Source organism: Ascaphus truei, unplaced genomic scaffold (genome assembly GCF_040206685.1).
Source record: "Ascaphus truei isolate aAscTru1 unplaced genomic scaffold, aAscTru1.hap1 HAP1_SCAFFOLD_1605, whole genome shotgun sequence".
NCBI classification, from domain to species: Eukaryota; Metazoa; Chordata; class Amphibia; order Anura; family Ascaphidae; genus Ascaphus; species Ascaphus truei.
In genome coordinates this window covers 21324-47580 of record NW_027454496.1, presented here as the reverse complement: position 1 = coordinate 47580, position 26257 = coordinate 21324, and the positions used below count along the sequence as shown (strand labels likewise).

General features: G+C 49.3%; 1 protein-coding gene across 4 annotated transcripts in view; it reads left to right on the top strand.

The window, feature by feature from the left end:
• The window catches only part of LOC142476435 (X-linked retinitis pigmentosa GTPase regulator-like), a 29961-nt gene extending 17211 nt beyond the window's left edge, over window positions 1–12750 (top strand). The window contains exons 4-8 of one of the 4 annotated variants that reach the window (XM_075581814.1): window positions 2264–2326; window positions 3922–4080; window positions 5889–6038; window positions 6730–6888; window positions 11732–12750. In XM_075581814.1, the coding sequence (XP_075437929.1) occupies window positions 2264–2326; window positions 3922–4080; window positions 5889–6038; window positions 6730–6888; window positions 11732–11793 (593 nt within the window). In that variant the 3' untranslated portion in view covers window positions 11794–12750. Of the gene's footprint in view, window positions 1–2263; window positions 2327–3921; window positions 4081–5888; window positions 6039–6499; window positions 6680–6729; window positions 6889–7278; window positions 7403–11731 lie in introns of those variants that run through there. The other 3 variants (XM_075581813.1, XM_075581812.1, XM_075581815.1) reach the window with 3 other exon arrangements.
• The last annotated feature ends 13507 nt before the right edge of the window (window positions 12751–26257 follow it).

Genomic DNA, 26257 nt, shown 5'->3' with positions numbered 1-26257 from the left:
TTCTAAGATATAAAAATAAAAAACATTTAAAGAGGATGTCCCCTTCTTTTTCCATGCAGTATTAATGCATTCATTCCTAAAAAACTACAAGCCATATCTTCCTAGGTTAATAATTAACTTCCATGTCTCACAGACATGCAACTCCTGTGCCTCACAGACATGCAACTCCTTTTCAGTGAAAAAGGGTGAGAAAAGGGGGAAGAGGTTAAAGGGGGGTGAGGAAAGGGAGATTAGAAAAGGGGGATTAGAAAAAGGGGGGTCCACTAATGCTGCAGTTATTTTTAAAACAGAGCCTGATATGTTTCACTTTCCTTCTTATTTTATATATTCTGCGTCACTAAATATCCATTTTTTAAAACATTTTATTGCCATAAAGTCCACACATAATTTCAAGGAATGTACCCTTCGCCGGCGACTGCTGAGAACGTAGGTTTCCCCATAATTCTCCTGTATTACACCTATCAACGTTGGCTGACCATGTACCAATATTACACCGATCAACGTTGGCTGACCATGTACCAATAAGGTGCCCCAACCCATGGTATAATATAAGTAGAATATAGAGTTAAGGACCAGTGGCCTTAAAAATAGTTACCTGCTGTTCCTTAACAATAGTTCTCTCCCCAAGTTCTAGGAGACTTAACACCTTATTAATTATTACACCTTCTGAGCCCTGAATTGGCCTGCCATTTGGCATAAGGTGTAACCTGAGTTTATGGCAATAATATAAAAACAACAACAACAATACCTGATCAGTATAATATTGATAAACTCACGTGATACAGGGTGTCCCGTCACTCAGGTAGGTTGCCCATAAAGAACAAACTGTCTACAGATTACTCAAACAATTAATCTAACGGCTTTTTTTTTTGTTAAAAAGGATAAAGCCATACCTTATTCCAAGTGTGCACGTTTGAGTAATGTAGGCAGCTGCTCCGTCTGGGTTTCCTGCTCCCGAGGTTTTGGGTCCCTATTCAAGGATGCGCCATCTGTCAAAGCGTAGAAATAAAATTAATGAGTCAAGGGTTCAAAAAGTAACAACATGAGTTTATCTGTACCAAGGCACAATTGAGAGAAAAGAATTCCAACAAGGAACTCAGGGCTCTGCCAACATATTGATTGGTATCACATTTTTATACATTTCAAAATGAGTAATACACCCCTTTAAGGGGGCTGCCTTAGAGATAAAAAAATAATATGATGATATACAAAAATACATATTGGTTGATACATAAATATGCTGCATACGCTATATTCTTATCGATAATTTACCACAATGTGGGCCTCTAAACCTTGTGACATAAGGGAGTTACTCTGTCCAGCCCTGTATGCACTGTAGCTGTCAGATAACAGATCCTACGGTCAGCAGAAATTATCTAAGGCAGGAAAAACCTTACAAATGCTATTTCAATTTATTACATGACTCGTAGGAATTACACAAGGGTGGGTTACATCCAGAAGCGATACTCTGCAGAATCAAACATTCACAGTTCATTCACGAATGAAACAAATTGGCATACATACAAGCGAACACTCAAAATGGCGGTTAGGCCAAAATGGAGGTGATGATAGCCACACACATTATCTCAATCTTCACAAGGGTCCTGTAATTTTCTGTAATTTTCTGACATTGGTCTCTGAAAGCTACACTGACCTAGTGACAATGACATTCTGGCACATTTACAGTGATTGGTAGACAGTCTTTGGTGACAGGCACACAGACTGGCATAGTGCCAGATATAGATGCTGACAGATATTGGCAAATAAAGTGACATTAGTTTATGTAAACTATACCTCTGACGTGATCACTGGAGCTCGGTGAAGTTTGGAGGACACAGCAGATAAGCCATTGCTGCACCCTCAGGACACGAATGCAACAACAAAGCCTCTGTTGTGTCCAATGAAGCCAATCAGCTCCCACAGTCATCTTAGAGCTAAATTTTACATAATTATCCATGTTAGATTCTTCAAACACATGTACATTTTGATGTACATGGTCATATCCTTCAGAGCCCCAGAGTCTGGTACAGTCCTGGTGAAACCAGAACGTTTGCTAGGTTAGAAAAACAAATTAGGTACGACTGAGGACTGTTATTATAAGTGAATACTAGAATATTGAATACTGAAATATGACGTCTAGTAAAGTTTTATCTTACGGTCCATACTGCTAACATCATTAGATTAGACAATTATTGGCAACAATAGAGAGCACTATATAAGAAAAGCGATCATGATTCTAAATATGTCATATTGTGTATTACAGCTTTAAAATCTGACAAAGTGAAATTTGCTGCTTGTGGAAGAAATCACACATTGGTTTACACAGGTAAAGAAATGATTATATTGGTATAGTCAATTATAGCCAACCGTGATATAGTAGGTGAGGTTGGGATGTTTATCTTAATCATGTCCTCTAAGCCCTGTAATAAGATTTGCTGTTTTTCACATATATACTATTCTCATTTGTAACACACACAACAGCATGGAGTTTGTGTGCTGAAGTGGCACTTTTAGAACATCACCTCCTAAGGAGGTTCTACTGTGAAAGCAGATGGACAGTTTCTTGACCGTTAATTTGTCATGACTATTGCCATTCAGATAATAACATCCAAAATCCTCAGAGGTCTCATAACTAAGCAATATTGTTCTGACTATTGTTTTAGGGGATCTGCAGGGTGCATTTAACGTCATTGGATGCTTGGTTTTGGACACTAACATACATATGGATAGCTACAAAGTTTTTGTGGGTTAGTTGATATAAAGATGGGTGTTTGTTTTTTATAGCTAGATGGTAATTTAACACTAAAGTAAAATTCTTGTCTCCTGCGCTCTGCTCATATTGTCTCTTTTCCACCTTTTACTGCTCTCTCACCTTAAACCTGTCATCCTCACTGCCCCTTACCTATGGAACTTCCTCACACAAGCACCTTCTTCCCCCACCATTGCAGATGTAGCCACCCTCCATGTTCTCGGTGCCGGGAGAAAGCGCAATTAGGATACTGCGGCTTCCCACGGCAGCAATAAATTTTACGTTATGGGTCTCATTTGGCAGAATTGACCCCCTGCAGGCAGTCACGGCTTTTAATGTCCCAGCCTCCATGAACAGCAAGTCTGTGTGTATCTGTAAGTCACACTTTTTAAATGAAGCATTTCAATAGCCTCGACTCATGACTTATGCCCCACGCCTACAGTCTCGCTTAACTATCATGGCCAAGCACTGCACTTACTCTTTTATCTGCTGCCTCTATACGTTTCATAACATGCCACTCAGATTGTAAGCTTTCTGGGGCAGGGAGTTTCCTCCCTATTGTCTGACATTTTTATTTAATTGTGTTCTAATTCCCTTTATTGTACTGTATCTTGTAAAGTGCTGCGTACTCAGTTGGCGCTATATGAATACAAATATCCATAAATGCATACTAATGTTGCCATAACCGTCTACCAGCTGGATATTTAATGGCCGTATGGAATGGAAATATTGAACAATAGATGTTCTTTTGACTGTTGCATCCAAATTCCTCATTTGAAACTGCTTCTATTTCGTTGTTTCAGAGACCATTGAAGATAGTTAGGGGATTAATTCTTTGTCACTTCTATAAAGTTTAATATTATTATTGTTTATTTGTAAAGTGCCAACATATTTCGCAGCTCGGTACAATAGGGGTGCAGATATTTGATAATTATATAAATAATGAGTAGACCTGTAACGTTTCATCACCTCTGCACTGTTAAATCTATTTAGAAGGCTTTTGTTAACCCATTAAACGATATCACAACTTATGACAAATCTGTTGCTATTGAATAAAACAATTTGAGGCTGCCTAGTGTTGCAGAGGGGTTGAAACCATTTAGTCACAGCAAGCTGTTTTGTCTGTTAGTTGGTCCAGCAATATTCTGACAGTTGAGTGTTATCTTGTGCAGGTCATGGAAGGATATACTCATCTGGCGGGAACAGCGAAGGACAGCTGGGCCTTGGTGACACTACGGAAAGGGCTAGCTTTCAAGAAATTTCCTTTTTTAACACTCAGTATAAAATCAAGCAGCTGTCAGCTGGATCGAATACATCAGCAGCTCTAACTGGTAGGAGCCTAAGAAATGTGTTAAAGAATGAAAAGAAATGTATTGTTTAGCTGCACCACTACATTGTCAAACAGCAAAAAGTGAACTTTAGAAGGACACCCACATTGTTGCTATATTCTATACCAGTGTTTTTCAATCAGGGTTCCCCCTGGCATCCCTAAAGGGTTTCCTGTAATTTTTTGGTCATTTTGAAATTGTCCCAAATACAGAAGAATTTATAATGCATCTGATCTCAGACGGGCTTTATCAGAATCTCACATAAGGTTCTTAAATCCCATAAAGGTTGGAAACCACTGTTCTATACTGTTTTAAAGGTACAATTAAAGCCTGTGGGGCTATAGTAGTAGCTAGGGCCTAGCTTAGTGGTAATGTCATTGCATTTGAAACAGGTGTCGGCTCTGGCCACCAAAAAATAGATTGCATGCTCTTTGTAGCAGGAACTTATTTTGCCTCCAAAATTCTGTGTCGCGCTGAGCAGAACTATATAAAAAACAAATATTATTGTTGCCAAGAAACTTGCAGTAAAATTTGTATATACCGTTTTTGGACGTTTACTGTCCCCATTGATTAAGGCCCTCGATTGGAGTGATGTATTGGATTATCTGGTGCTCTTATAATAATGTCTGAACCTTGCAGTCTCAATGTGTACACTAAAGCCTTTATCTGATTGTTCTTAGACTATTTTTTTAAGAAGATTTCCTACAGATTCAAAGATTTGGTGTAAAAATAAAGTATACAAAACAACAAATCCTCTGAGTGGGGGAGCGAATAACTGCTCGTTTGCTGCAAAATTATGATAGATTTTCTCTCCCTCTGTCAAATAATCTGCTAAAAAGACATAGGGAAACAATGCAAAAAATAAGGCTTGAGCTTATCAAACATATCAATATCATGACTAAATAAATACACATTTTTGTGGTAGTCACCCGTTATCTCTCTCATATTGGGGGTGGTGCGCCGCATCCTCTCCTACTTTTTGCTAGAACATATCAAAACCTGTGGTAACATTGTGTACAGACATTGCCAAGAAAACTTAAAAAATATTTAACTGCTTGTCTGATTGACACTCTAGTTGTAAACATTTTAAAATACAGCTGTTAGTTTTTAGTTTGGTCCTATGTGGGACTATATTGTAATGGCAATATTTAACAGTTCTTCACCACCTGCATGAGATCGCCGTACACTCTGCCAGTGATTTTCAACCGGGGTTCCGCGAGCGTCCCTCACGGGTTCCGCAGAGGGGAGAGCTAGATAACTGTCCCAGGCCTGATGGCACCCCACGCAGGAGTGACCAGGAGAATCAGCGCGACAGCCGGCTCCCTTAAAGACACTGTGTGTGTGTGTGTGTGTGTGTGTGTGTGTGTGTGTGTGTGTGTGTGTGTGTGTGTGTGTGTGTGTGTGTGTGTGTGTGTGTGTGTAGGATTGTGTGTGTGTATAGAAGTGAGGGGGAGAGAGTGTAAGTGAGAAAGTGTGTGTGTGAGTGGGGGGGTGGACGACAGACGGGGGTTGGGGTTCCCCAGAATTTCAGAATCGAATTCTGGGGTTCCCCAACCAAAAAAAGGTTCAAAACCACTTCTCTTTGCAGTGCTTTTATAAATAAATGGAAGTGGTTTGTTAGGTATCTAAATATGTATCAATCTTATGTGAAATTGAACCTACATTTCCGACATGCAAAGATACTTCCCTTATCTAAGAGAGTGTTTGTAATGGCCTTCTTGGTGATTACATTAGACTTAAGATTTGAGTGGCAATTAATTTATCACCAATATAAAATTGTTAAACAGAAATATTTCTGATTTTTATTGCAGTGGATGGTAAACTTTTTATGTGGGGTGACAACTCTGAGGGTCAACTTGGATTGGCTAATGAAGCAAACATTTGCGCCCCTCATCAGGTTGATATTGGAAAATCAATCTCTTGGGTCTCCTGTGGCTACTACCACTCAGCATTTGTAACAAGTAAGGAAAAACTCAAAGCATTCTTGGGGTGAATGACAATTTTACATTTTGTCACATTTACTTACCTAAAATCATCAACACAAAAAATGTAACACCATCTCCCACGGCTCTTCATTGCTAAAGAGCAGCAGAAATGCAGATATCCAAAGATTCTGTTGATGCACTTTTAATTTAGCCTCTTCTGCTCATATATTAATTAGGATTTCATTTAATCATAACCAAATGTATTCCTGCATGCTTAAATTTACCCCAACGCTATACTCTGGCTTCAAACCTGAAAATATATATTGCAATTATATTCTAGCTTCAAACAGATCTTAAATCAACCAACTGTTTGAAATTGTTCCCCAATTAATATAATAACACACAACTGAAATAATGAACCCTTGATTTGAATGTATAGCACGTTTGTGTACTGTTCACTTTAGTCAACTGAAAAAATGGATCCCCTTGTCTTCCAGACCAATAGGTTGTTCATTCAAGCACACTACTATCTATTTCCTATCCACCATTCAACTGAATGGTGATGGTGGTCAGGAAGAGCGACTGCTACTGCTACTATACTTCAACATACACAAATCATTGTTTTTCCCGTCTCTTCTACATGGCATCAGTAGGTACATTTGGCTTCTGCTTGTGTGCTTGTCACTGTAATAACATGGTATTTTTTTTGGGGGGGGCCTCTTCATAGAAGATGGGGAACTTTATACCTTTGGGGAACCTGAAAGTGGAAAGCTTGGTCTCCCTCCTGAGAAGCTTAAAAACCACAAGATACCGCAACATGTTTCTGGAATATCTGGCAAGGTGAAGATTGTTTCCTGTGGCGGAGGACATACAGTTTCAGTGACAGGTTGGCAGACAAGTTATTGATCGTATTGTATGTACATTCTGCAAGTGCCATTGTCCTTATTCAATTTTTCGCAGTCTACCCTTTGTTGAAGATGTTAGCCATGTTGATTTTAAAAAGTGGCTTCACGGTATATTGAATAGGTGCCTATGTTTGTGACACTTCACCATTCATATGAAAGTTTCAGGCCTACTTATTTACCTATACTATTTACTATAATTACCTTATTGAAATGTTCATGTGGAAAATAAATGGGCAGTCCCTCTTATGGCAAAAGTGAAATATGGATTGTGGCACAAAGAAGCAATCAATGCAATATCATACATGTGTTTAAAAATGCCATTTAATGAGTTTTAATATACAGTAATGATCATGTGTGGTATCATCGCTTAGGGGAGGGGATGCGAGACGGAGTCATATCCCTACACTTGCTACCTTGCCTGGCTGAGCTCAGAGACGGGGAGGAAGGAGAGAGTACACATCACAGGAGAATGTGACAGATGGGTGGGGTCTCTGTGCTGCCTGTCTGCCGCGCTGATGAGAGCTCAATAGTTAATCACAAGAAGGTAGTGAGAACCCATTGCTACTGCCCTCTCTGTCTCCCTCAATGCCCCCACCACCACTTGTCCCTCCCCACCCTGTCCCTCTCGCTGCCTCCACCACCTGCCCCTCTCACTGCTCTCGCGTCCACCCTGTCCCTTGCGTCCACCCCTGTCCCACGTTGCCCCTCACGTCCACGGTGCCCCTCATATCCACGCACCCCAGCGGCCACCCTGTCCCACGCATGCTACCCCTCCTGCCCCCCTTGTCACCCCTTTCCCCCACTTGTACTCTGTGCCAGGTTATACTCTGTCAGTGTATAGCACCGTCTGATTATATATTCATGGGGTGCGCAAACAAACCTACATGCACCCCCCTGTCTCCTCTCCCATCCGGCTCGCGCCCCCCTTCCATGCACGGCTCCCGCATCAAATGACGCCGCAGGGTCATGTGATGTCATGTTGACAAATATAATACACCAACACTGTTGCTCAAACCCTTATAGGAGAAAGAATACCAGGGCTCAAAACACACTCCACATCTCAAAAATTAAAAATAACCACTACAACATTGCATATGTGAATAAACAGGTAAATATTCCACTCACATGGAGTAAGTGAGACAAAGCCTCAATCAGGAAAAAGCATTTCTGATCCACACAAAAACTGTATATATGGATATGTATTCATTCCTCAATAGGAAAGATATGGGTGGAGAAACACAATAGTGCAGTAGAGTAGTACTCAAGATGTATTGGAATGAATTAAATAACTCACAAACCAATAAGTGTTCAGAGGCTTTGGGTATTATAACTTCATAGCCACACGGTCTACTCCCCTTCCGGGGTGTCTGTGCAATCCTGCCTTCTGTAAATGGAGTCCCGAACCGGTTTCTGAGAGGGCAGCTAGGCAGAAGGATCCTCTCCCTTCTGTAGGGAGATACCAGGAAGAATACATATACTGTATACAGATTTTCTGTGGATTAGAAGTGCTTTTTCCTGGTTGAGGTTGTTTTTCTCACTTACTCCATGTGAGTGGAATATTTACCTGTTTATTCACATATACAATGTTACACTGTTTCTTTTTGAGATGTGGAGTGTGTTTTGTGCCATGGTATAGAAAGGACTGGTTTTGATTCAAGAAAGTTGTCATGAAAAAACTATGGCATTTCCATAATTATCATTGGGGTCGACAAACTTTTTCTTGCCACTGTAAGCAAAGCAACTCTATGGAGCAGAACGCTTTAATCATTGGAAAAAAAAAAAGGGTTAATCTACATTTGTAGGAAATACACTCACAAATGTTTCAGTCAAATCTATACTATATTTCTAAGTTTGTTATTCCGTTTGTTTGTATGTCCGAAGCATCGAAATCTCACAAACGGCACGACGTAGCACAACTATTTTGAGCTTCCAATATGACTTGCCTCCCAAATTATGGACATTCTATGTTTCCATCGGGTGTCCTGCAAAAATGTTAGAGCAGGAGTGGGGGCTACTAAGGGAGGGGGCGTGTCCTTGGCTGGATCGTGTGTGTGTGTATGCAACGAGGGGAGATGCGGCGGCGGCAACGAGGGGAGATGCGGCGGCGGCAACGAGGGGAGATGCGGCGGCGGCGGCAACGAGGGGAGATGCGGCGGCGGCAACGAGGGGAGATGCGGCGGCGGCGGCAACGAGGGGAGATGCGGCGGCGGCAACGAGGGGAGATGCGGCGGCGGCAACGAGGGGAGATGCGGCGGCGGCAGCAACGAGGGGAGATGCGGCAGCAGCAGCGGCGGCAACGAGGGGAGATGCGGCGAGGTCAGATGCGACGGCGGCAGCGAGAATTGGTGGGGGCTAATTTCTACTGGGAGCGACTTCTCAAACATCCTGCTTGCACCCATCTTTCATACTGCATTTATTCAGAATGGCAAAACAGCAAAATGGCTGCTATGGTCACAATGACTGACTTGCAATTCTTTGCTTGTTGTTGACTCACGCCCCTGGGTGATCTCCCCACCTTCCTCATATTCTCATATCCAATCTTCTCAGTCCCCCCTTATCCTTAAGAGACAAGTCTATTTAAAGAACAGTTAACCATTTCATAGTCCTGCTGGACCAAGAAGTTGTCCAAATGTGCATAACTTCATTTTTTTCTGTCCATTATATCGGCCCAGTTGATTTCTCTTTCGGTCTCTTCTTCTGGGGGACTGCTGACATTTTCACCACCGGAAAAAAAAAAAACATAGCGTCGGTGGGGGATTGCAGCGCACTTCTGGACCAAAGTTTTGCTGTACTTAACATATACATAAAGGGCAATGAGTAGGACAGACACACATACAAAAGCATTCGCTATCTTTGCTTCCAGAGAACCAATCCAACCACCAAGTCCCGACGGATGCCATCCCTCATCTCTACCTTTAAACACTGGAACCACTTTTCCCAAATAACATAACCTGTTCTAGTTGCAGGGTAATACTCTCTGTCCTATCACAGAGTCAATAACTTCCCTAGGGCAAACTCGTAGTTCTACACCCGTCGTAACCAATTTCTTATATATGGTTCTACAAATGTATTATGACATATTGTCCTTTTCCCTAGGGGTTAAATACAACTCTCGTGTTCCTGGGGTGCAACCTATTGGGTTACAATGCACATAAGATGTGGGCTTTGTTTACCAGGATTCCATTGTGTGACAAGAGTGGTCATATATGCTATACACAGGACCATAAAAACAAAAGAAATATTACTAAACAAACTATACCTGTTACTACCCTATCGTCTTCGTGTGTACACTACTTATACAAACCTAATAGAATATACACTGTAATTAAAAATAATAAATCCTGTAAAGAAAAAAAAGGTAATTCAAAGTTAATGTGTTTAGGTCTGGATTCCTATGAACTTTTCTCCCTCGTTGGTTAGTGCTGGGTTTTATGACCCAAAAACACCAACTGAAAATGGCTGTGTCATTATTAGGCCTTCCCTCATGTGCTGAGGTTTAATTTGAAGCGACTGTGGGTGCACTTGCGTAACATGGATCCAGGGAAAATATTTTGACGGAGTAGAATCTGGAATGGGCCTCTCCACTTTAGATGAAAAGTGCTTTTGCATAGAATATGCTTGAGCCAGTCACCTTTATTTGGATGATGTTGCTTCATCTAATTGGAAGGACTGAACCTGGACATGAGACACTCAAACAATTGGATTAGTTTCACACAATAGACGCTGATTAAACCGTCTATTAGAGCATAATCATACAACATTAAATCTACAAAGTACCTGGGGTGACCATTGGTCTACCCATGAGAAAAAATTCTTTCTGATGGACAAAACAGCAATAATACCCCTCCTTTTGTTCACATCTTATTGCATGTGAACAATATTACACAAAGGATAACAGCATTTAAAACATGACTAAATATAGTTGCTTGATCTGTAGCACAACTAACCTGAAACCTTTGGATATAAAATTTGCATTAAAAACCTCAAAACAGTACTGAATATAAATATAATCTGCTATAGTCTTTTGACAGAAACCTTTAAAACATAAAATAACATCTGGTTTGCTGAGAGAACAACCTGTAGCATAAGAAATTATAGACATAGATTTAAAGGTGGGACACCTGGAGAAAAAAAATGATTACAAATAATAAAATATTAAATATTTGATCAACTTTGCAGAAAAATAATTCCATATAGAACTTTACATTAGTCAGTTTGAGACTGTTGGTCCATCTCCAGGCATATAGCAAGCTGAGAACTTTCTGGGAATCCTGCCAAAACATTGGAACAAAACAGATAATAATAAAAAAAAAATTGTTAATTACTGGAGTTTAACATACACTGCAATAGAATTTGGGACAGCTTAAAATATGAAGCTCCTTACACAGCCAGATACAGGATAAATTTGACTGGTATTCAAAATTAAAACTGGATTTTTTTGTTAAACAGAAAATTATAGGCTTAACATATACTTTACACATTTTATAGTTACTGGTTACACACGAAAAGAAACAAAAATAATACAGACAAAAATTACCAAGACAAGGCAATGCAAAACTGTTTGATCCTGCCTGAAAACTATATTAATAAAAATTTCCGTCTCTCTTATTATCATATCCTAAACTATAGTTAAACCTAATTTGTAGCTACAGAGCTTCAGTTAAATTTCGTTTCTGAAATGTATCTCTGCACATTCTTTAAACTGGAGAAGGGGGGCTGTCTGGGCTGCTTATTCTGATTCTCTCTTCTCTCGTCTTCTCTCTTCTCTCTCTTCTCTCCTCTTCTCTTCTCCTCTCTCTCTCTTCTCCTCTCTCTCTTCCTCAGATGGAAAAGTTGGAAAAGGATGTCTTTCTGGTTTTAAAAAATCGTCTGGCCAGAACGAATAAATTCTTAAAATGTACCAGTGACCGGGCTTAATTATAAAAATGGTAAAGATCAAATGATTTTTCCGCATTTGCCCATTCTTTGTCCTTCTCTCCATAACCAGTCAAACTCTCCCTTATCCAGTGTTGATTAGTTTGTATTGTAGTGGGGGTGTACACCTTTAAAACTTAAACTTCAATGTGAGCAATTATATTCTTAATTTAGAAACACTTGCAAGTTCCTGGATAGTAATTTTGCATACATACAATAAACCAACATTCATATTATTCAATGCACATAAGACTTTCACATGGGTAGGATTCACTCAGATTATACAAGCACACAGGGATTACTTAATCAATCAAATTTTTACCATATTTATAAAATCTAATAAAACATTCTGAGGAAAAAAACTAATTTTCCTACCTTGAACTTACACATAAAACATATTTTCCACTGAAATGTACAATACTGGAGAAAACCTGAGATTCTCAATACCGGCGGGAAAGAACCGTCTGAATTTAGACAAAAATAATCTACTAAAAAATAAATAAAAAAAATCGATAGACTGTAACCTTGGTTTCTCTGGTTCTCTCTCTTAGGGGCTGCACTGCAATTACTGGCAAAATGTCCTGTCTCTTTACAATTATAACACTTTCTGTCCTTTCTTTTAACCCTGTCCTGTGACCCCTCTTGGGTCCTAGATTTCTCTTCAAGAGCCTTTGCGTTTTTAACTTAACTGCTCCTGTGCATTCTCTACCACAGTAGCAATTTCTGACAATCTTTTATACTTCCAACAATACACCCAGTCTCTACTTGCGTTCCAATTTCTGCATGTAAACCTTTCACAAAAGCTACCACTATAAGTGGTCTTGCGCTCGCCTCTACTTCCTCAATACCTCCATACGCCTATGTTATTTCCAATAATCTATTGGCAAATTCACTTGCTGTTTCTTCCTTAGTCACTTGTGATATTAATTTGTATCCAGTCAATAGTTAAAATAAATACAGCTGTTATAACACTTTAACAAAAACAAAACCATCTCTGTCACTATTTTTATTCAATCAACATTCCACACTCGTTCTGCCAACATTCTCCTACAGTAGCTTTTTTTTTCCCCTTGAGCGCTTGTGTTGGTAGACGGACCTGCCTGTGCCACAGTGTCAGTATCTGATTCTGATTTGTCCTTGGACTTTTCCCTGTCACGTGAACGTTCCCTGGCAGGGGTTTATTCCTGCCTAGAGTCCGTCTCCTCCCCATCCCTACTGATCAGCCTGGCAGGCATATCAACAGGGAGGGGTCTAGGGATCCTATTCCTTATTGTTCCCCGTGAAGCCATAAAGACTTCTTCATTGGAGAATACCTCAGAGCCTGTTACGGGGCTCCGGGGTTTTGAGAATAGGGCACTGGGATAAATTGGGGCAACATATGGAGGTGGTAATTGTCCTGATGCCGTAGGGGCAGGGGGCAAATATGCATTATGAGAGTGGTGAAACATTTCAGTTGGCAGGACTTCAAAGGTGCAATTTTGACACAAGCTGCAGCATTCCTTAATTGTTTTTTCTTTTTTTATAACTTGTCTTTTATTGAGAAATGCATGCGTATTATACAATACAGTATCTGTGTTTGAAATAACAGTCCGTGTACATAAGATGCAGACATACATCAATATGGACCCTTTGTAAAAAGGCGTAAATGCAGTGAAGTCGTACGACTTTTTGAGCCCTACTCGGTCGTACCATGTATAGAGAAATCATATATTAAGAAAAGTAATAAAAAGGGGTCAAATCATAGAGAGAAAAAAAAAAGCCGGGGGAGAGGTTAGGGGCAGGAGGGGGAGGAGGGGAGATCTTGGTTCTGTATAAGTCTAATGGTATTATGTTTTATAATCTCTGTCTGTCTGTTTGGATGTGTGGCTGCCTGGTCTGCCCCTCCCAAAAGAGAACGCACCTCTTGATATTAATGCCAGATTGTGGCACTCTCGATCCCCGGGATATCTGTCTGCGCCAGCCATGGCGTCCAGACTTTTAGGAAATTGTCGCCAGTGTCGTTAACTAAACTCGTTAACTTTTCCATCTGGCAGATATACCAAATGCGGTTCCGAATTATTGGGATGTTTGGAATATCGAGGCGTTTCCACAATGCTGCGATCTCGCATCTCGTTGCGAGTGTAAAATGTGCAATTAGCTTGGAACTTGCTTTTGATAGGCCCGGTAGCGGTCTTTTCAAAAGGAACAGCCACGGGTCAGGGGGAATAGCGCGGTCAAAAACCCTCTGAATCCAATTTCTGATTTCTTCCCATATAGGGGATATTTTTGGGCATGACCACAGCATGTGTAACAGATCTGCTGATCCGCCGCACTGTTTGGGGCACAGTGGGGAGGATCTCGGTATGTATTTAGATAATTTTAGTGGGGTGAGGTACCACCTCATGAGGACCTTATATGCGTTCTCTTTTAGTGTGGTACATATGGAGCTTTTTGGGGATGCTATATAGATGGCGCTCCATTCCTCATCCTCCAGGGTTTCCCCCAGGTCTGTTTCCCATCTGGTTCTGTATGAGGGAATCTGTTGTCCTGGGTCTGCAGAACCGGCCACTTCCCCGTACACTGTCGATATAAATCCCTTGGTGTCTGTATCAGCCAGACAGAGCTTTTCACTACTATACCTGGCCTGGCAACAATAACACCACACTCCGGACACGCTCCCTTTGCTGCGGGTGCATGTATCCCTACGTCCCACCTCAGCACAGGGGACGTGTCTGGTCTGCGGGCAGCACCGGCGTAACGGAGCGTGCGACACGGGGAGAGTGCGACACGGGGAGAGTGCGACGGTGACACACACACACACTCACTCTCACATACTCACTCTCACACACACAACCACACACAACCACACACACAACCACACACACAACCACACACACAACCACACACACAACCACACACAACCACACACACACACACACACACACACACACACACACACACACACACACACACACCCTCTCACTCACACACACACACACACACACACACCCTCTCACTCACACACACATACCCTCTCACTCACACACACACACCCTCTCACTCACACACACACACCCTCTCACTCACACACACACACCCTCACTCACACACACACACTCTCACACACACACACACCCTCTCACTCACACACACACCCTCTCACTCACACACACACACCCTCTCACTCGCAACCACCCTCTCACTCGCACACAACCTCTCACTCGCACACAACCTCTCACTCGCACACACCCTCTCACTCGCACACACCCTCTCACTCGCACACACCCTCTCACTCGCGCACACACACACTCTCACTCGCGCACACACACTCGCACACACACACACAGTCGCACACACACACACTCGCACACACACACACACACACACACACACACACACACACACGCACACTCACTCACTCACTCTCACACTCTCACACTCTCACACTCACACTCACACACACACACACACACACACACACACACACACACACACACACACACACACACACACACACACTACAAGAAACGGAGCCGGGAGTCCCACTCACCAGAGGTATGTTGGTATCTGGGGCCTGCGGGCGACATCGGGGGCCTGCGGGGCATGTGGGTGCCTGCGCGGGACATCGGGGCTATGTGTGGGCCTGCGCGGGACATCGGGGCTATGTGTGGGCCTGGGCGGGACATCGAGGCTATGTGTGGGCCTGCGCGGGACATCGGGGCTATGTGTGGGCCTGCGCGGGACATCGGGGCTATGTGTGGGCCTGCGCGGGACATCGGGGCTATGTGTGGGCCTGCGCGGGACATCGGGGCTATGTGTGGGCCTGCTCGGGACATCGGGGCTATGTGTGGGCCTGCGCGGGACATCGGGGCTATGTGTGGGCCTGCGCGGGACATCGGGGCTATGTGTGGGCCTGCGCGGGACATCGGGGCTATGTGTGGGCCTGCGCGGGACATCGGGGCTATGTGTGGGCCTGCGCGGGACATCGGGGCTATGTGGGGGCCTGCGCGGTTCATCCGGGAAACGTGGCCGGACGGGGACGCGCTGGATCCAGCAGCCAAGCAACCAACTTTGCGCGCGACCCCCCCCTCTCTCCCCCACCCCCTGGTCAGACCAATCAGGGAGAGGATTGGCGCGAGCAGGGGAATTCAAAGAGCCGCAGCGGCCTAAATCCACACGCCACAGGAGTATCAGTACCGTGTTAGCCGAGCTTCAATAATCAAAAAATAAATAGACGATACCGTTCTGTGGCTAACGAAATGCTTTTATTAATAAAAGCATTTCGTTAGCCACAGAACGGTATCATCTATTTATTTTTTGATTATATATATATATACATATATACACATATATATATATATATATATATATATTTTAAAGCGGGGGCGGGGGCGGGGTTGGGGGCGGGAATAGGTGGCAAGTAGATTTTTTGGTTGGGCGAGTAGATTTTTGGGTGATTTGTCGAACACTGTATATGTATGTGTATATATATATATATATATATATATATATATATATATATATATATATATATATATATATATATATATATATATATATATATATATATATATATATATATATATATATAGAGAGAGAGAAAAAAGAACAAAAAAGAAACAGGCGCACACCTAGTGCATTACCACAATTAAAATGTATTGATGAACATAAAATCTGACAAATGGCCACTCACAAGGATACAGCAAATAAAAGCATTTATGAGATAGGCTCTCATGTGCCTTGCAGCTCAATCTAGCTGCCCCCTCAAGCATTCCTATCAGCTATTGTCTCTCCTATTAATATCTTTAAATTAACTGGTTGTTTAGCGGCGCTACTTCATTTCTGTTGTTTTGATATATATATATATATATATATATATATATATATATATATATATATATATATATATATACTTGCACATATATACTGTATATATACACACAAAGAAAGTGTACCTGTTCCGGTTAAGGAGAGGTGTTTCAGCGGGCACCACGAGGCAGGAAAAACGTAGCAAATGCTGGACTGTGCTGTAAAGTGTTCCTTTATTGAAGCATAGTTAAAAAGAGGGGGGAAAAAACATGCCCCTGCACCTCTAACGCGTTTCACCCAGACATGGGCTTTTTCAAAGAGTGTACGAAAATTAATGATAACTACTCGCCCGTCGCGAGTGGATTTCGGCCGCTGGCGAGCCGTGCTGCAGCTCTAAGAATTCCTCTGCTTGTGCCAATTTTTTTTTTTTTAAATAAATAATCCCCCTCCCTGATTGGTGTGACGCGAGGAAGAGGGCCGGCTGGCAGTTCTGGGTCAGCCCCAACCCCCCCTGCCCCCTATCCCCACTTGCTGCTCGGGGCGGTAGGCTGGGGGGGTCCCGCGGCTGCTGCCCAGGCGCTTCCCCTCCGTCCCACGGTAATGGGAGCGGGGAAGCAGACTGGCATCAGACTGCGCATGCGCACGCGAGGGAGCTGGGGGGTCCCGAGGCTGACAGTTCTTCCGTCACCATGGCCGCAGCCTGCGCATGCGCACGCGGGGGGGGCGGGAGGTATTCTGGGGGGGTCCCGCGGCTGCTGTTGCCCAGGCGCTTCCCCTCTGTCCCACGCCCTGGTAATGGGAGCGGGGAAGCAGGCTGGCAGCGCTGTCTGCAGCCTGCGCATGCGCACGCGAGGGGGCTGGGGGGGGGGGTCCCGAGGCTGCCAGCTCTCCCGTCGCCATGGCTGCAGCCTGCGCACGCGAACGCGGGGGGCGGGAGGTATTCTTGGGGGGGGGGGGTCCCGTGGCTGCTGCTGCACAGGCGCTTCCCCTCCGTCCCACGCTCTGGTAATGGGAGCGGGGAAGCAGGCTGGCAGCGCTGGCTGCAGCCTGCGCATGCGAACACAGGGGCAGGGGGGGTCCCGAGGCTGGCAGCTCTCCCGTCGCCATGGCTGCACCATGTGCACACGGGGGCACGTTCCTCATGGGGAGGTTTGTCTGTCCTGGCGCCTGGCTGCCCGACCCCCCGCGCATTGCGGCTCGACCTGCAACCTGCTTGCTGGGTTGCCCGACCTCCCGCCTGCTTGCCGGGTTGCCCGACCCCCCGATTGGCTGCCGATCCCCCCCCCACCTGGCTGCCCGACCCTCAGCTGGCATGTGGAGGACAAGGCCTGCATGAACAGGTGGGCCACCTCCCTTCCAATCAATACCGTGTGTGTCTGTGTGTGTGTTGTCTCTGTGTATGTGTGTCATTGTGTGTGTGTGTGTGTGTGTGTGTCTCTCTCTGTGTGTGTGTCTCTCTGTGTGTGTGTGTCTCTGTGTGTGTGTGTGTGTGTGTGTGTGTGTCTGTATGTGTGTCTGTGTGTGTGTGTGTGTCTGTCACCCTCACCCTGTCACCTCACCCTCTCTCTTACCCTGTCACCCTCACCCTCTCTCTTACCTTGTCACCCTCATCCTGTCACCCTCACCTCTCTCTCTCACCCTCTCTCTCTCACCCTGTCGCCCTCTCTCTCACCCTGTCGCCCTCTCTCTCACCCTGTCGCCCTCTCTCTCACCCTGTTGCCCTCTCTCTGACCCTGTCGCCCTCTCTCTCAACCTGTCACCCTATCTCTCTCTCACCCTGTCGCCCTCTCTCTTTCACCCTCTCTCTCTCACCCTGTCGCCCTCTCTCTCTCACCCTGTCGCCCTCTCTCTCTCACCCTGTCGCCCTCTCTCTCTCACCCTGTCGCCCTCTCTTTCTCTCACCCTGTCGCCCTCTCTTTCTCTCACCCTGTCGCCCTCTCTCTCTCACCCTGTCGCCCTCTCTCTCTCACCCTGTCGCCCTCTCTCTCACCCTGTCGCCCTCTCTCTCTCTCACCCTGTCGCCCTCTCTCTCTCTCACCCTGTCGCCCTCTCTCTCTCACCATGTCGCCCTCTCTCTCTCACCATGTCGCCCTCTCTCTCTCTCACCCTGTCGCCCTCTCTCTCTCTCACCCTGTCGCCCTCTCTCTCTCTCACCCTGTCGCCCTCTCTCTCTCTCACCCTGTCGCCCTCTCTCTCTCTCACCCTGTCGCCCTCTCTCTCTCTCACCCTGTCGCCCTCTCTCTCTCTCACCCTGTCGCCCTCTCTCTCTCTCACCCTGTCGCCCTCTCTCTCTCTCACCCTGTCGCCCTCTCTCTCTCTCACCCCGTCGCCCCCTCTCTCTCACCCTGTCGCCCTCTCTCTCTCTCACCCTGTCGCCCTCTCTCTCTCTCTCACCCTGTCGCCCTCTCTCTCTCTCACCCTGTCGCCCTCTCTCTCTCTCACCCCTGTCGCCCTCTCTCTCTCTCACCCTGTCGCCCTCTCTCTCTCTCTCACCCTGTCGACCTCTCTCTCTCTCTCTCTCACCCTGTCGACCTCTCTCTCTCTCACCCTGTCGACCTCTCTCTCTCTCACCCTGTCGACCTCTCTCACCCTGTCGACCTCTCTCTCTCACCCTGTCGACCTCTCTCTCTCTCACCCTGTCGCCCTCTCTCTCTCTCACCCTGTCGCCCTCTCTCTCTCTCTCCCTGTCGCCCTCTCTCTCTCTCACCCTGTCGCCCTCTCTCTCTCTCACCCTGTCGCCCTCTCTCTCTCTACCCTGTCGCCCTCTCTCTCTCACCCTGTCGCCCTCTCTCTCTCTCACCCTGTCGCCCTCTCTCTCTCTCACCCTGTCGCCCTCTCTCTCTCTCACCCTGTCGCCCTCTCTCTCTCTCACCCTGTCGCCCTATCTCTCTCTCACCCTGTCGCCCTCTCTCACCCTCTCTCTCTCACCCTGTCGTCCTCTCTCTCTCTCACCCTGTCGCCCTCTCTCTCTCTCACCCTGTCGCCCTCTCTCTCTCTCACCCTGTCGCCCTCTCTCTCTCTCACCCTGTCGCCCTATCTCTCTCTCACCCTGTCGCCCTCTCTCACCCTCTCTCTCTCATCCTGTCGCCCTCTCTCACCCTCTCTCTCTCACCCTGTCGCCCTCTCTCACCCTGTCGACCTCTCTCTCTCTCACCCTGTCGACCTCTCTCTCTCTCACCCTGTCGACCTCTCTCTCTCTCACCCTGTCGACCTCTCTCTCTCTCACCCTGTCGACCTCTCTTTCTCTCACCCTGTCAACCTCTCTCTCTCACCCTGTCGCCCTCTCTCTCTCTCACCCTGTCGCCCTCTCTCTCTCTCACCCTGTCGCCCTATCTCTCTCTCTCACCCTGTCGCCCTCTCTCTCTCTCACCCTGTCGCCCTCTCTCTCTCTCACCCTGTCGCCCTCTCTCTCTCTCACCCTGTCGCCCTCTCTCTCTCTCACCCTGTCGCCCTATCTCTCGCTCACCCTGTCGCCCTCTCTCACCCTCTCTCTCTCACCCTGTCGCCCTCTCTCTCTCACCCTGTCGCCCTCTCTCTCTCTCACCCTGTCGCCCTCTCTCTCTCTCACCCTGTCGCCCTCTCTCTCTCACCCTGTCGCCCTCTCTCTCTCACCCTGTCGCCCTCTCTCTCTCACCCTGTCGCCCTCTCTCTCACCCTGTCGCCCTCTCTCTCTCTCACCCTGTCGCCCTCTCTCTCTCACCCTGTCGCCCTCTCTCTCACCCTGTCGCCCTCTCTCTCTCACCCTGTCGCCCTATCTCTCTCTCACCCTGTCGCCCTCTCTCTCTCACCCTGTCGCCCTCTCTCACCCTGTCGCCCTCTCTCTCTCTCACCCTGTCGTCCTCTCTCTCTCTCACCCTGTCGCCCTCTCTCTCTCTCACCCTGTCACCCTCTCTCTCTCTCACCCTGTCGCCCTCTCTCTCTCTCACCCTGTCGCCCTATCTCTCTCTCACCCTGTCGCCCTCTCTCACCCTCTCTCTCTCACCCTGTCGCCCTCTCTCTCTCACCCTGTCGCCCTCTCTCACCCTGTCGACCTCTCTCTCTCTCACCCTGTCGACCTCTCTCTCTCACCCTGTCGACCTCTCTTTCTCACCCTGTCGACCTCTCTCTCTCACCCTGTCGACCTCTCTCTCTCACCCTGTCGACCTCTCTCTCTCACCCTGTCGCCCTCTCTCTCTCTCACCCTGTCGCCCTCTCTCTCTCTCACCCTGTCGCCCTCTCTCTCTCTCACCCTGTCGCCCTCTCTCTCTCTCACCCTGTCGCCCTCTCTCTCTCTCACCCTGTCGCCCTCTCTCTCACCCTGTCGCCCTCTCTCTCTCTCACCCTGTCGCCCTCTCTCTCTCTCACCCTGTCGCCCTCTCTCTCTCTCACCCTGTCGCCCTCTCTCTCTCACCCTGTCGCCCTCTCTCTCTCTCACCCTGTCGCCCCTCTCTCTCTCTCACCCTGTCGCCCTCTCTCTCTCACCCTGTCGCCCTCTCTCTCACCCTGTCGCCCTCTCTCTCTCTCACCCTGTCGCCCTATCTCTCTCTCACCCTGTCGCCCTCTCTCACCCTCTCTCTCTCACCCTGTCGCCCTCTCTCTCTCACCCTGTCGCCCTCTCTCTCTCACCCCTGTCGCCCTCTCTCTCTCACCCTGTCGCCCTCTCTCTCTCACCCTGTCGCCCTCTCTCTCTCTCACCCTGTCGCCCTCTCTCTCTCTCTCACCCTGTCGCCCTCTCTCTCTCACCCTGTCGCCCTCTCTCTCTCACCATGTCGCCCTCTCTCTCTCACCATGTCGCCCTCTCTCTCTCTCACCCTGTCGCCCTCTCTCTCTCACCCTGTCGCCCTCTCTCTCTCTCACCCTGTCGCCCTCTCTCTCTCACCCTGTCGCCCTCTCTCTCTCTCACCCTGTCGCCCTCTCTCTATCTCACCCTGTCGCCCTCTCTCTCTCTCACCCTGTCGCCCTCTCTCTCTCTCACCCTGTCGCCCTCTCTCTCTCTCACCCTGTCGCCCTCTCTCTCTCTCACCCTGTCGCCCTCTCTCTCTCTCACCCTGTCGCCCTCTCTCTCTCTCACCCTGTCGCCCTCTCTCTCTCTCTCACCCTGTCGCCCTCTCTCTCTCTCTCACCCTGTCGCCCTCTCTCTCTCACCCTGTCGCCCTCTCTCTCTCACCCTGTCGCCCTCTCTCTCTCACCCTGTCGCCCCTCTCTCTCTCACCCTGTCGCCCTCTCTCTCTCTCACCCTGTCGCCCTCTCTCTCTCTCACCCTGTCGCCCTCTCTCTCTCACCCTGTCGCCCTCTCTCTCTCTCACCCTGTCGCCCTCTCTCTCTCTCACCCTGTCGCCCTCTCTCTCTCTCACCCTGTCGCCCTCTCTCTCTCTCACCCTGTCGCCCTCTCTCTCTCTCACCCTGTCGACCTCTCTCTCTCACCCTGTCTACCTCTCTCTCTCACCCTGTCGACCTCTCTCTCTCACCCTGTCGACCTCTCTCTCTCACCCTGTCGACCTCTCTCTCTCACCCTGTCGCCCTCTCTCTCTCTCACCCTGTCGCCCTCTCTCTCTCTCACCCTGTCGCCCTCTCTCTCACCCTGTCGCCCTCTCTCTCACCCTGTCGCCCTCTCTCTCTCTCACCCTGTCGCCCTCTCTCTCTCTCACCCTGTCGCCCTCTCTCTCTCTCACCCTGTCGCCCTCTCTCTCTCTCACCCTGTCGCCCTCTCTCTCTCTCACCCTGTCGCCCTCTCTCTCTCTCACCCTGTCGCCCTCTCTCTCTCTCACCCTGTCGCCCTCTCTCTCTCTCACCCTGTCGCCTCTCTCTCTCTCACCCTGTCGCCCTCTCTCTCTCTCACCCTGTCGCCCTCTCTCTCTCTCACCCTGTCGCCCTCTCTCTCTCACCCTGTCGCCCTCTCTCTCTCTCACCCTGTCGCCCTCTCTCTCTCTCACCCTGTCGCCCTCTCTCTCTCTCACCCTGTCGCCCTCTCTCTCACCCTGTCGCCCTCTCTCTCTCTCACCCTGTCGCCCTCTCTCTCTCTCACCCTGTCGCCCTCTCTCTCTCTCACCCTGTCGCCCTCTCTCTCTCTCACCCTGTCGCCCTCTCTCTCTCTCACCCCTGTCGCCCTCTCTCTCTCTCACCCTGTCGCCCTCTCTCTCTCTCTCACCCTGTCGCCCTCTCTCTCTCTCTCACCCTGTCGCCCTCTCTCTCTCTCTCACCCTGTCGCCCTCTCTCTCTCTCTCACCCTGTCGCCCTCTCTCTCTCTCTCACCCTGTCGCCCTCTCTCTCTCTCTCACCCTGTCGCCCTCTCTCTCTCTCTCACCCTGTCGCCCTCTCTCTCTCTCTCACCCTGTCGCCCTCTCTCTCTCTCTCACCCTGTCGCCCTCTCTCTCTCTCTCTCACCCTGTCGCCCTCTCTCTCTCTCACCCTGTCGCCCTCTCTCTCTCTCTCACCCTGTCGCCCTCTCTCTCTCTCTCACCCTGTCGCCCTCTCTCTCTCTCTCACCCTGTCGCCCTCTCTCTCTCACCCTGTCGCCCTCTCTCTCTCACCCTGTCGCCCTCTCTCTCTCTCACCCTGTCGCCTCTCTCTCACCCTGTCGCCCTCTCTCACCCTGTCGCCCTCTCTCTCTCACCCTGTCGCCCTCTCTCTCTCACCCTGTCGCCCTCTCTCTCTCACCCTGTCGCCCTCTCTCTCTCGCTCACCCTGTCGCCCTCTCTCTCTCTCACCCTGTCGCCCTCTCTCTCTCTCACCCTGTCGCCCTCTCTCTCTCTCACCCTGTCGCCCTCTCTCTCTCGCTCACCCTGTCGCCCTCTCTCTCTCTCACCCTGTCGCCCTCTCTCTCGCTCACCCTGTCGCCCTCTCTCTCTCGCTCACCCTGTCGCCCTCTCTCTCTCTCACCCTGTCGCCCTCTCTCTCTCTCACACTGTCGCCCTCTCTCTCTCACCCTGTCGTCCCTCTCTCTCACCCTGTCGCCCTCTCTCTCTCTCTCTCTCACCCTGTCGCCTCTCTCTCTCTCACCCTGTCGCCCTCTCTCTCTCACCCTGTCGCCCTCTCTCTCTCACCCTGTCGCCCTCTCCACCCCCTGTCGCCCTCCTCTCTCTCTCACCCTGTCGCCCTCTCTCTCTCTCACCCTGTCGCCCTCTCTCTCTCTCACCCTGTCGCCCTCTCTCTCTCTCACCCTGTCGCCCTCTCTCTCTCTCACCCTGTCGCCCTCTCTCTCTCTCACCCTGTCGCCCTCTCTCTCTCTCACCCTGTCGCCCTCTCTCTCTCTCACCCTGTCGCCCTCTCTCTCTCTCACCCTGTCGCCCTCTCTCTCTCTCACCCTGTCGCCCTCTCTCTCTCTCACCCTGTCGCCCTCTCTCTCTCTCACCCTGTCGCCCTCTCTCTCTCTCACCCTGTCGCCCTCTCTCTCTCTCACCCTGTCGCCCTCTCTCTCTCTCACCCTGTCGCCCTCTCTCTCTCTCACCCTGTCGCCCTCTCTCTCTCTCACCCTGTCGCCCTCTCTCTCTCTCACCCTGTCGCCCTCTCTCTCTCTCACCCTGTCGCCCTCTCTCTCTCTCACCCTGTCGCCCTCTCTCTCTCTCACCCTGTCGCCCTCTCTCTCTCTCACCCTGTCGCCCTCTCTCTCTCTCACCCTGTCGCCCTCTCTCTCTCTCACCCTGTCGCCCTCTCTCTCTCTCACCCTGTCGCCCTCTCTCTCTCTCACCCTGTCGCCCTCTCTCTCTCTCTCTCACCCTGTCGCCCTCTCTCTCTCTCTCACCCTGTCGCCCTCTCTCTCTCTCACCCTGTCGCCCTCTCTCTCTCTCTCACCCTGTCGCCCTCTCTCTCTCTCTCACCCTGTCGCCCTCTCTCTCTCTCACCCTGTCGCCCTCTCTCTCACCCTGTCGCCCTCTCTCTCTCACCCTGTCGCCCTCTCTCTCTCACCCTGTCGCCCTCTCTCTCACCCTGTCGCCCTCTCTCTCTCACCCTGTCGCCCTCTCTCTCTCTCACCCTGTCGCCCTCTCTCTCTCTCACCCTGTCGCCCTCTCTCTCTCTCTCACCCTGTCGCCCTCTCTCTCTCTCACCCTGTCGCCCTCTCTCTCTCTCACCCTGTCGCCCTCTCTCTCTCTCACCCTGTCGCCCTCTCTCTCTCACCCTGTCGCCCTCTCTCTCTCACCCTGTCGCCCTCTCTCTCTCTCACCCTGTCGCCCTCTCTCTCTCTCACCCTGTCGCCCTCTCTCTCTCTCACCCTGTCGCCCTCTCTCTCACCCTGTCGCCCTCTCTCTCTCACCCTGTCGCCCTCTCTCTCTCACCCTGTCGCCCTCTCTCTCTCTCACCCTGTCGCCCTCTCTCTCTCACCCTGTCGCCCTCTCTCTCTCTCACCCTGTCGCCCTCTCTCTCTCTCACCCTGTCGCCCTCTCTCTCTCTCACCCTGTCGCCCTCTCTCTCTCTCACCCTGTCGCCCTCTCTCTCTCTCACCCTGTCGCCCTCTCTCTCTCTCACCCTGTCGCCCTCTCTCTCTCTCACCCTGTCGCCCTCTCTCTCTCTCACCCTGTCGCCCTCTCTCTCTCTCACCCTGTCGCCCTCTCTCTCTCTCACCCTGTCGCCCTCTCTCTCTCTCACCCTGTCGCCTCTCTCTCTCACCCTGTCGCCCTCTCTCTCACCCTGTCGCCCTCTCTCTCTCTCTCTCACCCTGTCGCCCTCTCTCTCTCTCACCCTGTCGCCCTCTCTCTCTCTCACCCTGTCGCCCTCTCTCTCTCTCACCCTGTCGCCCTCTCTCTCTCTCACCCTGTCGCCCTCTCTCTCTCTCACCCTGTCGCCCTCTCTCTCTCTCACCCTGTCGCCCTCTCTCTCTCTCACCCTGTCGCCCTCTCTCTCTCACCCTGTCGCCCTCTCTCTCTCTCACCCTGTCGCCCTCTCTCTCTCTCTCACCCTGTCGCCCTCTCTCTCTCTCTCACCCTGTCGCCCTCTCTCTCTCTCTCACCCTGTCGCCCTCTCTCTCTCTCTCACCCTGTCGCCCTCTCTCTCTCTCTCACCCTGTCGCCCTCTCTCTCTCTCTCACCCTGTCGCCCTCTCTCACCCTGTCGCCCTCTCTCTCTCACCCTGTCGCCCTCTCTCTCTCACCCTGTCGCCCTCTCTCTCTCACCCTGTCGCCCTCTCTCTCTCTCTCACCCTGTCGCCCTCTCTCTCTCTCACCCTGTCGCCCTCTCTCTCTCTCTCACCCTGTCGCCCTCTCTCTCTCTCTCACCCTGTCGCCCTCTCTCTCTCTCTCTCACCCTGTCGCCCTCTCTCTCTCTCTCACCCTGTCGCCCTCTCTCTCTCTCACCCTGTCGCCCTCTCTCTCACCCTGTCGCCCTCTCTCTCTCACCCTGTCGCCCTCTCTCTCACCCTGTCGCCCTCTCTCTCACCCTGTCGCCCTCTCTCACCCTGTCGCCCTCTCTCTCTCACCCTGTCGCCCTCTCTCTCTCACCCTGTCGCCCTCTCTCTCTCACCCTGTCGCCCTCTCTCTCTCGCTCACCCTGTCGCCCTCTCTCTCTCTCACCCTGTCGCCCTCTCTCTCTCTCACCCTGTCGCCCTCTCTCTCTCTCACCCTGTCGCCCTCTCTCTCTCTCACCCTGTCGCCCTCTCTCTCTCGCTCACCCTGTCGCCCTCTCTCTCTCTCTCACCCTGTCGCCCTCTCTCTCTCACCCTGTCGCCCTCTCTCTCACC